Consider the following 14030-nt stretch of genomic DNA (forward strand, 5'->3'; position numbering starts at 1 on the left):
AGATAATAAGGGAGTTAAAAAAAAATACAGAGGCATGTTTATTTTGTGAGTTTTTCAAGGTTTCAGCAGGACAATACAGTTTTGTGGCACAGACAGTACTTTAGTAGCATGCATTTATTGTTGTTTTTGGTATCTTCAGGACTATTACCGATTAAAAATTAAAGGATAGAAATTGCTAGAGATTTATGATTAAATAAAGCAACGACATAATAATCAACAAATAACCTGTGTGTGTCTTAAATAAAGAAAGCTTTAAAAAAATGACATGGATGATTACAAAAACAACTGAACAATTGTAAAGTATCAGTCCATTTACTGCAGTCAGCAGAACCTTTGTAGCAGTAATAGTATTGTTGGTGAGTATTTATTGATCATTGCTTACAATTACAGACAAAACTTACTTTTTTAACAAGATTGTATTATTCATATTTGCTGTGAACCAGTAGGTGAAATAGATTATTTAATGTAGCTTGGCAAAAGTGTGACAGCTGAACAGCCTCACCAACTACTTTAGGTTACATACAGAGTATCACAATGTTAGAATCCAGTCGACATTCTCATAGGGAATATCGTTTTCCGCTAAATCCCTTGTGGGTGAATTTTTATTTTACTTTACTTTTATTCCACTGCTGTCTTTAACTGGTAATTAGCAGAAATGATGTAGTAAAAGTAGTCCCGCACTTAAAAAAAATAGAAATCTGAGAAGCAGATTAAAAGACAACCGCTTTCAGAAGATCAACGACTGCTTAGCACTTCTGTACTGCATGTTATCTCAGTGCCTCCTGTGAACATTTGTTTACATCTGCCTTGATAAATTGGTCACAGTGTGCAGCGTGGAGCAGGCAGTCATCAGTGGCCTGAGGTTGTATTATTTGCTGTAGAATGGAATCCATTTCTTGGTTCCATCTTTGCTCAGAAACAGCCCTGAGACAGAGGAAAAGACTTGTGTAGCCCTCTGGTTGTGGGAGCAGCCAATGAACAGAGCCCAATGGTCCTGAAAGACAAGGCAATTTGGCCAGAGTGATGGGAATAATGAGAAAAGCATCGTAATGTTGCCAGAGTCCAATTTGCAAGGCGGAGAAAGAGAGAGAGCAAGTGAGAGAGAGGGACACACACAGAGAAGCAAGGATGGAGAAGGAAAAAAAAAAAGGAAGGCAAGAAACGGCAGAGAGTGAGCGATCACCCACGCAAAAAGGCCTGGTATTGGTTTTGTGTTCAAGTTGAGGTGGCTGCACATTAACCTGTGCAAATGGAGGTTATGGCATTACTTCCATAGGGTGAACAAGGAGGGGACAACAGGGGTGCTGCCAGTAAAAAAGAGAGAGCGAGATAGAAAGAGAGAGCAATGAACATAAGCAGAGAGAAAATTCAGTCTCTTCATCTCTACGGTATGCATCTTTTAGCCTGAGAATCAGCCACCGATATGTCATTATACAGCACATCTCTGGAAGAACAGATTTGCACTGGGGGTGAAAAAAAGACTTCTAGGGATGAAGCAAATCTTCAGAGAAAGAGAGAAAATGAAAACCATGCCAGAGAGATAAAAGGAGATTGTGAAAATGACAGCTAGAGATAATGAAAAATGAGAGCTGCAAATAAGATAAGATGGACCAGCAGAGAGCAAAGGTGATTTTCTGTAAGAGGCGGATGAAACCACGAGTAGGAGAAAGAGTTAGGACTGCAGAAAAATTGTTAGCCTGGTCAGTCTCCTCTCTCCTGACTTCATGTCATGACTCAGTGGTGTGACACCGGAGAGCAGTGACAAGATTTCAGCAGATGGATGTTTTCTGCCCCCTGGTACCAGTTCAGGACTGAGGCTGACATGCCGCCTGAAGCATCTTAAACTAGAAGCAGCACTTTTGATGCCTTCCACTGCACTGACTGCTCATGATCACAGTGTCTCTCTGAGGGACTGTGTGTCTCAGCAGCTGGGGAGGCACTGGAGATTACCATCGCAGCTGGATTACAGGAGGCGATTGCTTAATAAACGTTTTCACTCTCCTCCTCTAGAGTCATAAAGGGATAGTTACAGTGAGCTGCTCCCAAGGCTGACTTATCTGTTCTCACTGAGACCCTCGAGGGCTGCAGAGAGGAAAGAGACCACATACACAGATTGAGACATACAGTATGTCTACAGGGCAGACAGCAAGTACTTAGTGGGGAGGCAACAGTCTAAAGAAGCCCTGTGGCCATGGAAAAAGACGACACACACACATAAAGTTAATGAAGCTTTTCAGCCCCTATCCATTCCATAATCCAACAGGGATGTTAATCTCCTGTGGGTCCCCTAACTGCTAAAACACACAGATACACACACCTACACACACATTTATTCAGAGAGAGAGAGAGAGAGAGACTGTGATCATGAGCAGTGTGTGGGAAGGAAGGCATTCAGTGGTTGCTTCTCGTTTCTTGATCCATCCGAGTTGGATTAGAGAAGCTTGTTTAGCTCTTCTCTCTGGGTTTTATATATATATATATATTTTTGTGTGTCTCTTGAACTCTCTTGTCAGGTTTCCTATTTTGTTCATTATTAATTCCCTGTAATCATTTTACTCACAGTTCTTTCTGTAATTATGTTGTATCATTTTAGTAGCGTACTATTTCTTTCTGTGCACCCATTTTGTTGTCCTTTCTTGGGCTTTTTTCTTGTCTTTATCTTATACTTCTGTACACCTTCCAAGAGCTGGACTTCCCCAGTTCATTTACACTTTAAATGAACTGTAGTCTGTTTGAATAAATATCAATATAGAGTGTATATAATGTGTAAATATATGCAGAAAATGAACGTGTTTGTTCAGCTGCTCCAAGGATGCTTTGCTAGGTGTAAATGCAGTCTGCTAAGCATGTTTTGAGAGAAAGCCCACGGGTGTGGATGCTTCGTGACCCATTGTGAATTTTGCCATCCACTCAGCTTCGCTGAAGAGCTGCAAGCGCAATACACTCCCACAAGTCATGGCACCTTTCACTCATCCATGGTGAAGGAATCATTATGGATGAAGGAGGGAGTAGCGCTCGCAGCAGCTGTTAATACTGTGGTGGTAATAACAGGCTGTCATCTTTTTTTTGTTGTTTCCGACGAAGGAGTCATAAGAGACATCTCACACCTACAATGAAAACTGAGAGAACAAGCTGTAAAGCCCCATGAATCACTGTTTGATCTCCTGTTGACATTAATGCAGCCCCTCTTTGTTCCACCCAAACTAAAGTTGAATATTCACTTAACAACAACATTTTTCCTCGGAAAACAGATGCATGCATCATGCTATCACTTCCTAGTCAGGCAGCAGCAGTGTCCGAATGTGCTCTGTTGTGCTTTGTTTTGTGAAATTGTTTAATTTTTAGTCTGTTCATAAAACACTACAAGCATTGACTTTGTAGCCAAATCTTTATGCAAATTATTCCTATGTGCCATTGTTTTCCAAAAGCTATGAAAAATGGGCAAGCGAGCCACATTGTTGCGCTGGATGTCCTGTTCCTTCACTATGATCAACATGGGAACTGTAGTTTTCTTTGAGTTGATCTTGCGTAGTATAGAGCAGTAAATGTGCATTCATTCAGGGTTGATAACTACGGTACCTACAGCTGAAAATTAAATTAAAAACTATATCAGTCCAATGGGCTTGAGGGCATAGAGCCACAGATAAGTTCAGAAAATAAAAATCAGAAATAGAAATTTAGACCAGCCTTTTCATTTATTCAAACATTCAATTTCAAACATAACTGAATTGAATCAAACATAATATTTGATTGAATTAAACCATGATGCTGTAAAAATCTGCCTCTTAGGTGAGATAAAGTAACTTGGTTTGAAACTCATTTTGAAAATGCAGCCTCCTCTGCGCCCGACATCCACACTTTATTAAGTGACAGGTCACATTGGTATGTTGTTAGAATAACAAAGAGAAATACAGAATTTTGTCCTGCTTGAGGAAAATTTGGTGAATAACTGCTAACTCAAACTGCCAGCTCCTCTAAACAGTGAATAATACAAACTGCAGATGAATATAGTAAGTATGCAGACAGGGTCAAGAGGTTGATTTACTGCTTGACTAAAGACTAAAAACAGCAAGAGGTGCTATATATGCAGAGTTATGCTGTTATGGCGATAATACAGTGGCAAAGCTGCCAATAAGAGAGGTCAGGGCAAAACAGCAAAGAAAGTGAGACACAAGTAAAGACATAAGAGCTCTTAGTGATAACATCATCCAGAAACCTGACCCCTAACGAGCATCCCCAGCACCCTGTTAAATTTATGTCTGAAAGAAGTAGAGAAAATGGAGTCCTATGCATCACTGCATATGTATACCTAATAAAGTGTTTACAGAGTGTATCTTAAGGTCATATAGGCTAATATGTAATCCGCAAGAATGGATAAATAAGCCTTTAAATCTGGATCTGTTCATAGGCATCATTATTGCTTTGTAGAGCCATAAAAATGCACAAAACCTTTTGCAGTGTGAGCTTTTGACCTTGTGTTTGCAACCACAAAGCCCAGTAATCCCGAAGCTGGAATTTGCATTGCACTGCCTAATTATTATGGACACCCTTCCAACTGTGCCTCTCCAAACACTTCAATACAGTAAAAGTTCATGGTGAGTAACCAAAATGCCAAACGGGTCCATTTAAGAAAAGGATGCTTCATGGAAACAGCTTTGTATGTTGTTGGAGTTTGTACAACGACTGCTAGTCTAAAGGGCCCACTCACTATTTTGTATTATAGCAGGGTTCATTGCCGATGTTTTTTTAGTCTGTGCAGAGGTCAGATCGATGAAGCTGGGCACGACAAATATCCTTCATTTTGCAACTCATCTGAGAGAGAGATATCCTTCTTGAGGTTACGGTACTGCACTGGGAATCGTACTAAATCTGAAAGGTCAACGTAGTAGGTAGGTCAGTGGTAGACCCCAACTGATACAGACAGTTGGTATCACAGGATCCTGGAGAGATTCAGTCCCAGAGAAAATCTGTCTCAGAGTGCTATTTTGTTAAAAACGAACCAAGGCCAGCTGGCACAGATGGCCAGGAAAGCACAGCTTGTTGATTCATAAAAGCAACAATAACAAAAAAAAGGCACTTTTTTCAGGTCAGGTTCAGGTTTCTAAAGTTGAGTTGAACATGGAAAAGAGAAATATCCCTCATAAAAATTTCCAAAAATGAAATGCATTTTTTTCTTCCACTTACATTTAACTCAAACTAAATATTTTTTACCCATGTGTTTCCATGACCTCACTCACTTGTGTATATATGTATCAAATACATTGCCGTCTTTGTTCTTTTAGGGGATACATGTGAATGATGAGACACCAGTGTAATGGTATTAGTCTGTAAATGTTTTTTTTTGACTCTGGGAGCATTACGTTAAAGAAATTAATTATTTTTCAAATAGCTTATGTTCCCAACAAGCTGTGTCTTTCAGTATCTCCTATTGACTTTATTCACCAAGGATATGTATAACAGGCTGAGCATGCTCCTCAATGTTTACATTTATAGCAAATCGAATCAAGTTTATTGTCATATACACCATTATACACACAACAACACACAGTGAAATTCATTTCATTTTACGCTATAAGCAACAGGAGCAGGAGACAGCAACCTGGGACCAACTACTAAGTAAGGAATAGCTTTAAGAGCTCTACATTTAAACATCTACCAACTCATTTATTATTTAGACATAGTAAATGTCATTGTTTTATTATTTTCTAACTTGCACTTGCTCTCCCAGTGTCCAGCTTTTAGGTATCCACATGACAAAGATTGGATTAGTATCTCCGTGTAATTACACTGTGCATGTTTAAATTCAATTCTCTTTTCATATCGACTCGTCTGCCCGTAAACCACGTTGTGGATAAAAGAGAGATATTATCAAAGAATCAAGACTAAAAAAATCTCAAAACCTCACCTCAGAGAATAATGTAATCTAACGAAGATGAAAAAAGTTAGACAGACAAGATTAAAGTGATTTTTTTTTTTTTAACATGAAACTTTTAAGCATGCTGGTTTTCATGATTCATTTTATAGTTGGGACATTCTGCTGCGTGGCCTCCTTTGTATAAGCTGAATGTTTTACCTTTTTCCTTTGCATAAAGCGCCCTGATGGTTTTTATTATAATTGGAAAAGGCAGTTTCATTTTAACCCCACAGGAGGCAAACTCATTCAATTTCTTCACCCAGCAATATATAACGTGACAGCATTGTTTCAGTGCATCTCAGAAAGTCATTAAATGTATATTTTTCTACAGACACATAATTATCTGGAAGATAAGTGGGTGATGTGAACAGACACATGCACAAGCGGTTTCCTAGCTAGATTAATTTATAGTTATTTATTCTTATGCCTCCAGAAAGCATCTTTAGATTGAGACGCTACCTGCTGACAAATCTAATTACAATCAAGGCAGGTGAACTGTTGTTAACATAAAAGGCTAAAAACACTTGATATATGACAGTGTGTTTTTAAGTTTTTAAGTACTGGTGTGTATTTCCCTATTCATTCTTTTTTTGTGGATATGACTGTGTATGTGAGAGTGCTGCAGACTTGAAGGCATATGTACCCGTGCACTTGTGTTGGCTGATGTGCTCATATGTGCGTGTGTGTTCTCTTTCCTGAAAAAAAAAAGTGAGTAAATGAAGCCACTTTTTATAGCGCCTGAAGCATGTTGATTCTCTTCACTCCGAATGAGTGGGTCTGTCCTTAATTGAGCCTCCATGAAAAACCTCCTCTCGTTGTGCGTGGAAATCATGCTTGTAGGCATCAGCCTGCACCATGACCCAATGACTGAAGTATAATCCTGTGACTTTGAACCTCTTTCAAACTTTTATCGCTGTCAGTGTTAGAATTGTATTAATGTATGGGTCTATTTTTGGTAGATGTATAAAACTAGTATGCCTTACAGCAAACATTTTGCATACACACATACACAAGACCTTAAAGAGATAAAGAGGTTGCATGACACTTCGGTCTCATGATGCATCTATCCTTACTTTTCTTCTTCTTAGAAAAAAGGTGTAAGAAACTGGTATAAAAGCCTTACTGATATATTAGCATCGACAATATTATTAGGCCATTTTAGGCAATAGCAAATGTATTTATTTTTAGGCCTTAAATAATCAGTATTCAGTCAACACATAATATTAAGACAGTTGATTTGGAGAGCTGTTTTCTATGAAGCTTGTGACACGAACATCCATGTAGTGCCATTTATCATCATCACGTCTTTTAAGCATGCATGTGAGCCGTCTACTGAAGCTAGCCGAAGGAACGCTGATCTAACCAGCGTCTGTGAACAAGATGGTTCCAGTTGGCTTTTCTCGCTACTTCATCATCTACATGCTTCTCATTTGTTTGGCGAATTCACCAGTTAAACGGCTCGTGTCGTGTTAGACAGCATCTGCACGCTTGAGGGGAGTTTTTTTCCCATCTCTTCGGCATAGAGCAGGATGCATTGGGCAATTCCAGCAAGGCCAAAGCCATTTTTAAAAGCATTAGTGGCACCATCTGCAACAAGGCATGCTGTAGATTGTAACATATGACCGGCTATCCTTCCCCTATGGGTCTTTTATGATATACTGTATGTGTCAACATTCTTTATATGTGCCTTTCTGTTCACCACACACATACAAAACCTCTCACGTACGTTCACAACCGTTCAACTTTGTCTTGAAATGAAGGATGTAGGTGAGTGAAAAAGATCTTGAAAATGAAGTGAAAGGGACTTGAGCACGAAGTCTCGAAAAAAAAAAAAAAGAAAAAAGCATTTTGTTTTACTCTGACAAACTTGAAAGGAACTCACACACACTGGGATTCTCTCTGCTTCTCATTTATGTGCAAATACACTGATGTTACTGAACATTTCCACCCCTAAATGATCAAAAATAAGCCCAAACTAGTTTGGTGTGATGAGAAGGCTTCCATCTGGCTCTCACAAAAGGCGCCAGCTGAGAGCAATAGTCAGCTTCACCAGCATAAGATGCATTGTTGAGATAAAAGAGCCTCTTGACTATAGACTACACAGGCTCATCTGTTTTCTTTTAACTCCTGCTGGATGGTCTTCTGCCCACACGTACACAAGCATGGAAATGCTAAAACACAAGGGAGTTGAGCATAAAACACATGAACGCACACACGTATCACTGATATAATTGCTTTTCCAGTCTTGTATAACCAGCTGTCCCCATACTCGGAGGATAAAACATCTTTGTACGTTGAGTAGACATTTGATTCAGCAGATAGTGAAAAGAAATTTAAATTCAAATAGCCACATTTAAAGCAAACTTCATCTCTGCCCTGTCTTGTCTGTGCTGATATGTGACAGTACACTTGAAGGATCCACATCAGTTTTTTTTTTCCTCTGTGCAGCGTTTATTTCAACGCTCTCTTCTGCACTCAATGGAGAGAGGATTACAGCTGCATCGCTCGAACCATGTCTCGACTGAAATCCATCTATCAACTCTCTCCCTGAGCAATATTTCTATATTCCTCCCAAGTGGAAAGATCAAACATTTGGTATTCCTCAGTGAAATACATTCAAAGGCTCTTAGCCACTTCCACAACCCCTGGTAAAGCTTTCTTATTTTCCCTCCTAAAGCCAATTACTTTACATCACATCAAAAGCATTTATTTATCATTTACAGAGGATCAGGTGATGGCAGTAGGATTCCCCACATGTGCACAGAAACACACATGAACAGATATTTTCCCATCTTGGCACACTGAGGATGTAGCGCTTTTGAAACACATTTTTATGACACAAGCACCTTCAGTGTTTTTTCCCATGAAACATATAAATACCTATTCTTTACGTCTCTCTCTTTCCCTTTCTCTTTCTCTTCTCCCAACTTTTTCCTTCTTTTCACTCCCCCACAGGTGTGAGTGGACAGGATTGGTGAGGTTTCTTCCCAGCATGCAACTGGCACGACACCATCACAGGGCCACTGTGCCCATAACAGGCTGCCTCCTGGCTTTGGCTCTGTTTCTTGCACTACAGGTAAAATTAGTTCTGACAAAATAGCCATTTCTTACTGAGTGGACCTGCCAACGGCGTTTTTTTTCATATTCATTATTTATATCCAATCTACTATTTTTGGCAGTCATGTTAATCACTTGACTCTGGGCACAGATCCACTCAAATTCTATCCTGGCCAGTTTGAGTACCAAAGGGAATGGTGATTTAGACTACCTGCATGTTTTCTGCGTGTTTTTAATATTGTATGTTGTTTCTTTGTACAGTTTCTTCTACAACGTAGATCTTAGATATCACGAGACCAAACATGCCTGTAGGGTTTTCTATTATTGCATATGCATATGTGAGTATGCGGAAAAAATAGTTTTATATATAAATATGCAGAATATAAAATGTACCAATGACCACCAACTTAAATAAAAAGTATATACAAGTCAAGTTTTTATTTATATTCACAGTGACAGTGCATTATGATAAAAAACAACAACGGTGCATTATAAACCATAAACAACTTGGTGGCACGTTTAACACTCAAAATTATTTAGTAAACAGTAGAGTGTGGTTGCTGGAGTGTAATCCTCCCCAAAATCTCCAGTAAAGTGCTGGACAGCAGCACTGCTAAACCTGTATAAACTCCAGGCTCGGCTTACACAGTGAGGGAATACTGCAGAGTGAATGAAGTCATCAGTGTTTCTTTTTTCTTTTTGTAACCCCACAAACTAATGTAGTTATTTCATGATGCGCTCCTTGTCCATGAAGAGAATGCTTGTTTAGCACTGGACATAGGTACTCAACCAGAAATGCTAATACTTGAGAGGCTGTTAGGCACAATATACACACATATGATGCTTTTATATACACAAGTGAAAAGTTCTACACTCACGTACAACTGAAAATCCCTCATGAAAACTATTGAAAAACTGCTGAAAATGCGGTCATATAGTATACTAACACCTTTCACATAAACCTGCACATAAACCTGCACACGTACATACACATCACAACAGATTTTCAGTATATTGTGTGATTGAGTTTGGTTTCATGTGCTTATGTGAGAGAAAGCACATGTACATGCATTGTAATGATTAATATTGTCCCTAATAGCCCCTCCTTCCTTATATATTGTGTTTTGACATAATGGCCAAGTGTAATGCTATTTTATTGTTACAGTACTTCAGCCCCATGCACAAGTATAAGACCAGACCTGCTGTGCTTAGTTACAGTTGCTAAGCTATGATTAGAAATTGCTGTCAGTTGAACCCAGGTAGGGCTAATAATCATGTACTAATAACTCTAACGACTTCCTCCATCAAAGCTTTTTAACACAAGATCAACAGTACTCAGTTGATCCCATCATTTCTGCATGTCATTATTTTATTACATTATTTATTACTTATTTCTCTAATCCAGAAAGAACAATCTAAAAACCACATATTTGCAAGTGACCTTATACCTGACCTGTATATACAATATTTCAGTGTCCTCTTATTTTGTGACCCCCTACCTTCTTTTCTTCATTTCATCTTTCTGTAAACACAAAATATAAAGGACAAAAACAGCTGGAAACCACATGTGGTGTGTTTTCTTATTTCATGTTGTCTGTCTACTCCAGGGTGCCACTCATGCTGCTCCATCAGGAGACAACAAGCTGGTTCGTACCACCAGAGTGAGGAGACAGACACCAGGGGGGGATCAGTCCCCCTCTGCTTTCTCAGCCAACCAGACTCTGCGGGAGCAACCAGTGGTCTTTAACCATGTGTACAACATCAATGTACCCTTAGAGTCTCTGTGCTCTGTTGACCTAGATGCATCCGCACCACCTGACCCAGGTGATGGTAAGGTCTCCTGGTCGATTGTTTAAACTCACTGCCATCTCATCTGATGTCTTGGAGGCACATTTTGTTCACATTGATACTTCTTTTTGATTTTAAGGTTCTCGAGCTGAGCTGGGGTCCGGCCCTTCGATGGAGGGTCCAATGGATCCAACTGGACCAACAGAATACACCGAACAGACGCTAGATGCTGACAGCCAGGTAGATGTTTAGCAATATTTTATGTTTGTTTAAAATTATACAGTATTTAGAATGACATGAACAGAGACTTTTAGGCAGATTTTCTCATGAGGCATGGAAACCATTCTGACAAACATCTGGGCATTGTCACTGACATGCTGTTTTACCCAGAATAAATGAAAGTGATATTTTACAAACCAAAACAAAAGCACCATATATTATATTAAGTACCAGTCACTCAAACATGTAGACCAGAACATTCTGAGTACATGTTGTCCCATAATCGTGCAATGATTTGCTCTAATGTGCTTCATTAATTCCCTTAGGTGCCAATTTTCACTTCTTAACCAGACTGTTGTTGTTTTTCAGGTAACGTTTACTCACCGCATCAACATCCCAAAAGCTGCATGTGGCTGTCCGGCAACACCCACAATTCAGCAGCTTGCCACCAGGGTGGAGATGCTGGAGAGAGAAGTTTCGATGCTCAGAGCTCAGTGTGGATCTGGATGCTGCGGGGAGAGCTCAGCCATGGGTCAGTTAACAATGACAACAAAGTATATGGGTAAAGCTGGGGGATGCTTTTGTTTTGTTTGAATAAGAGTTAGCATACAGAACAGAAAAGATATGAAAATGTAAAGAAAGACATTCAGAACAGGCTGCTGTATATGTGGCAAAAAGAAGAAAGGGGATACTGTCGGTAAAACAGGGAGAAAAGAACAGTTTATACCCTGAATAAAGAGACAGACAGCAGCAGAATATTGATGCTGCAAGGCAACTTTTTTTTCCCCCTGTTACACAGTCTCAGTCTAAAAGGTGTGGAGAACCCTTTGCTACTGGTAAAAATTCAGTTCACTATTCAAGAGATGCTGCCATTATAATATGAGGGGACTAAAATGGATAGAGTTATAGGATATATTATGGTGCTCCATTGACACCATCACACCATTCAAATATTTTCTGAAAACACTCCATCTCTTTGGTGAGAATATGATTATCTCCAGCAGTCATGTTCTGAATCAGAATGAGGATGATCAGCTGAGGAGGATGGTGGCTAGATGGAAATGCACAAAATGAGACATTTCATTGATGTCTTGACTAATCTTTCTAGTCCTATCAAGGATGATGCCTATAAACTAAGGTTGAAGGGTTTTCACATGATTACTTCTTCAGAATATGTCACTCTTTTCCCGGGATTACTCATACTTCTAAAACCAGAACTGATGAAAAGAATTCATCATTAAATGACTTTTATTCTACTGATGTCATGGATTTTCCCTACAGTGCTTTGGCATGTTATTTCAGTGGTCCGAGGAATGGGAGTGTTGTTCTTAGACATTTAGCGATTGGTCCTACTGTTTTGATTCAACTCTTGTTGAATCATATGTTGCTTTGCTCATTTCTTCCCAAAAACGTTTTGCCATGCAGCCGAAACTGTAATTAAACTGTAATAAAACTGCAATTTTAGCATGAAAGGAAATTACAAATCGATTTGCTGTAACAGCAATTTTAGGTCAGACTGACACTGCAATGATTGATGTGGTAGTGATAATAAGGTTTGGAAAAGGTGCCTGTGTTGTTTTTTTCCTTGGAAATGGAACCAGATTATTATGAGAAATCCCAAGAAATACAGGAAAGGTCACAGCTAGTGTCAGGGGGAGATTTGCAATACATGTCACGCAGGGATTCTGAGAGGAGGGCAACATCTACAAGTTTTAACAGAATATTCAGTCATCCGTCTTTGCTCATTAACATGTTAGAATTCTTTGGTGTGTAGAAACTACATCTCGTGTTTTTTTCTTTTTCTTTTTTTAATCCAAAACTGTGAAATTGTTGGTTATTTTTATCAGTATCAGCTAATTGAAGCAGAGAATTATCGGTATCCGTAAGTCGCAGCCTAAAAGTTAAACTCTGTCTCTCCAAATGCCTTGATATGGCTGAACTCTGTGGTCCGTTTCCTAGGCAACCCAACTTCAGAATTAGCTTTACTTTAGCATCTTGTTTTGATGCAATACCCAATAAAAAAAACTTCACAAATGTATAAATAGGTGAAGAATATCTTTATTCACATGACGAATCTCAGTAGGTCTTGAAATGATAAATACAAGAAGAACAAGAAACCTTCAGAAACCTTGAAATGTTCAGATTTGGGTGGCTCTGCACTATGATTTATCCATCATCATAAAGTCAAGTCTTTTATTCTCAGTTGAGCAATAAAAACATCTGTGAGTCATTTCTGTCTTCTGGAAACTCAAATTCAACTTGAAATTACAAATTAACCAGCTCCCTTCAGATTTCTGTGATACAAAGTAATATCACCCCAAACTTAACTATCCCTGCTTAACTGTATGCTAATATATATATATATATATTTTTTAATCTTAATTGCTATTCTGTCTCATAATACAAAGTAATATAGATTAAGTTTGTATTATTTTCTCCCCAGGTCGTTTGGACTTTGTCCCAGGCTGCAGTGGCCATGGCAGTTTCAGCTTTGACCTATGTGGCTGCATCTGTGAGGAAGGTTGGACCGGCAAAAACTGCTCTGAGCCTCGGTGCCCGGACGACTGCTCTGGCCAGGGGGTGTGTGTTGAAGGGGAGTGTGTGTGTGACCGTGACTTTGGAGGCGACAACTGTTCAGAGCCGCGTTGCCCTTCAGACTGTTCGGGTCGCGGGTTGTGCATCGATGGCGAGTGTGTGTGCGAAGAGTCCTTCACCGGGGAAGACTGCATGGTGGGGAGATGTCTCAACGACTGCTCAGACCAGGGACTGTGCATCAACGGGACGTGCCAATGCCGGCCCGGGTATGTGGGAGAGGACTGCTCACTGGTCTACTGTGCCAACAACTGCAGCAAGAAGGGTGTCTGCAAGGATGGATTCTGTTCTTGCCAGGATGGCTTTGCTGGAGATGACTGCAACTCTGGTAGGGTATTACTTTTTATCCTTTATGTCAGTTCAATCCTCTTGACTGTTGTCAAGTAATAAAAAGTAGTTTGTCTGACATGTGTGGTTCAATTCCCAGAAGCAGAAACTCTGAGCGAGGAAGTTGTCCTCC

The 14030-nt window shown here is 39.5% G+C and overlaps 1 protein-coding gene across 8 annotated transcripts in view; it reads left to right on the plus strand.

Moving 5' to 3' along the window:
• Nucleotides 1–14030, plus strand: part of tnr (tenascin R (restrictin, janusin)) — a 158933-nt gene that overhangs the window by 83903 nt on the left and 61000 nt on the right. For 4 of the 8 annotated variants that reach the window (XM_027285568.1, XM_027285571.1, XM_019262282.2 and 1 more), the window contains 5 exons: nucleotides 8870–8990; nucleotides 10579–10801; nucleotides 10899–10999; nucleotides 11348–11510; nucleotides 13422–13898. In XM_027285568.1, the coding sequence (XP_027141369.1) occupies nucleotides 8907–8990; nucleotides 10579–10801; nucleotides 10899–10999; nucleotides 11348–11510; nucleotides 13422–13898 (1048 nt within the window). In that variant the 5' untranslated portion in view covers nucleotides 8870–8906. Of the gene's footprint in view, nucleotides 1–4509; nucleotides 4596–8867; nucleotides 8991–10578; nucleotides 10802–10898; nucleotides 11000–11347; nucleotides 11511–13421; nucleotides 13899–14030 lie in introns of those variants that run through there. The other 4 variants (XM_027285566.1, XM_027285572.1, XM_027285567.1 and 1 more) reach the window with 2 other exon arrangements.

This window comes from Larimichthys crocea, chromosome XII (assembly GCF_000972845.2).
Source record: "Larimichthys crocea isolate SSNF chromosome XII, L_crocea_2.0, whole genome shotgun sequence".
In the NCBI taxonomy this organism is placed as follows: domain Eukaryota; kingdom Metazoa; phylum Chordata; class Actinopteri; family Sciaenidae; genus Larimichthys; species Larimichthys crocea.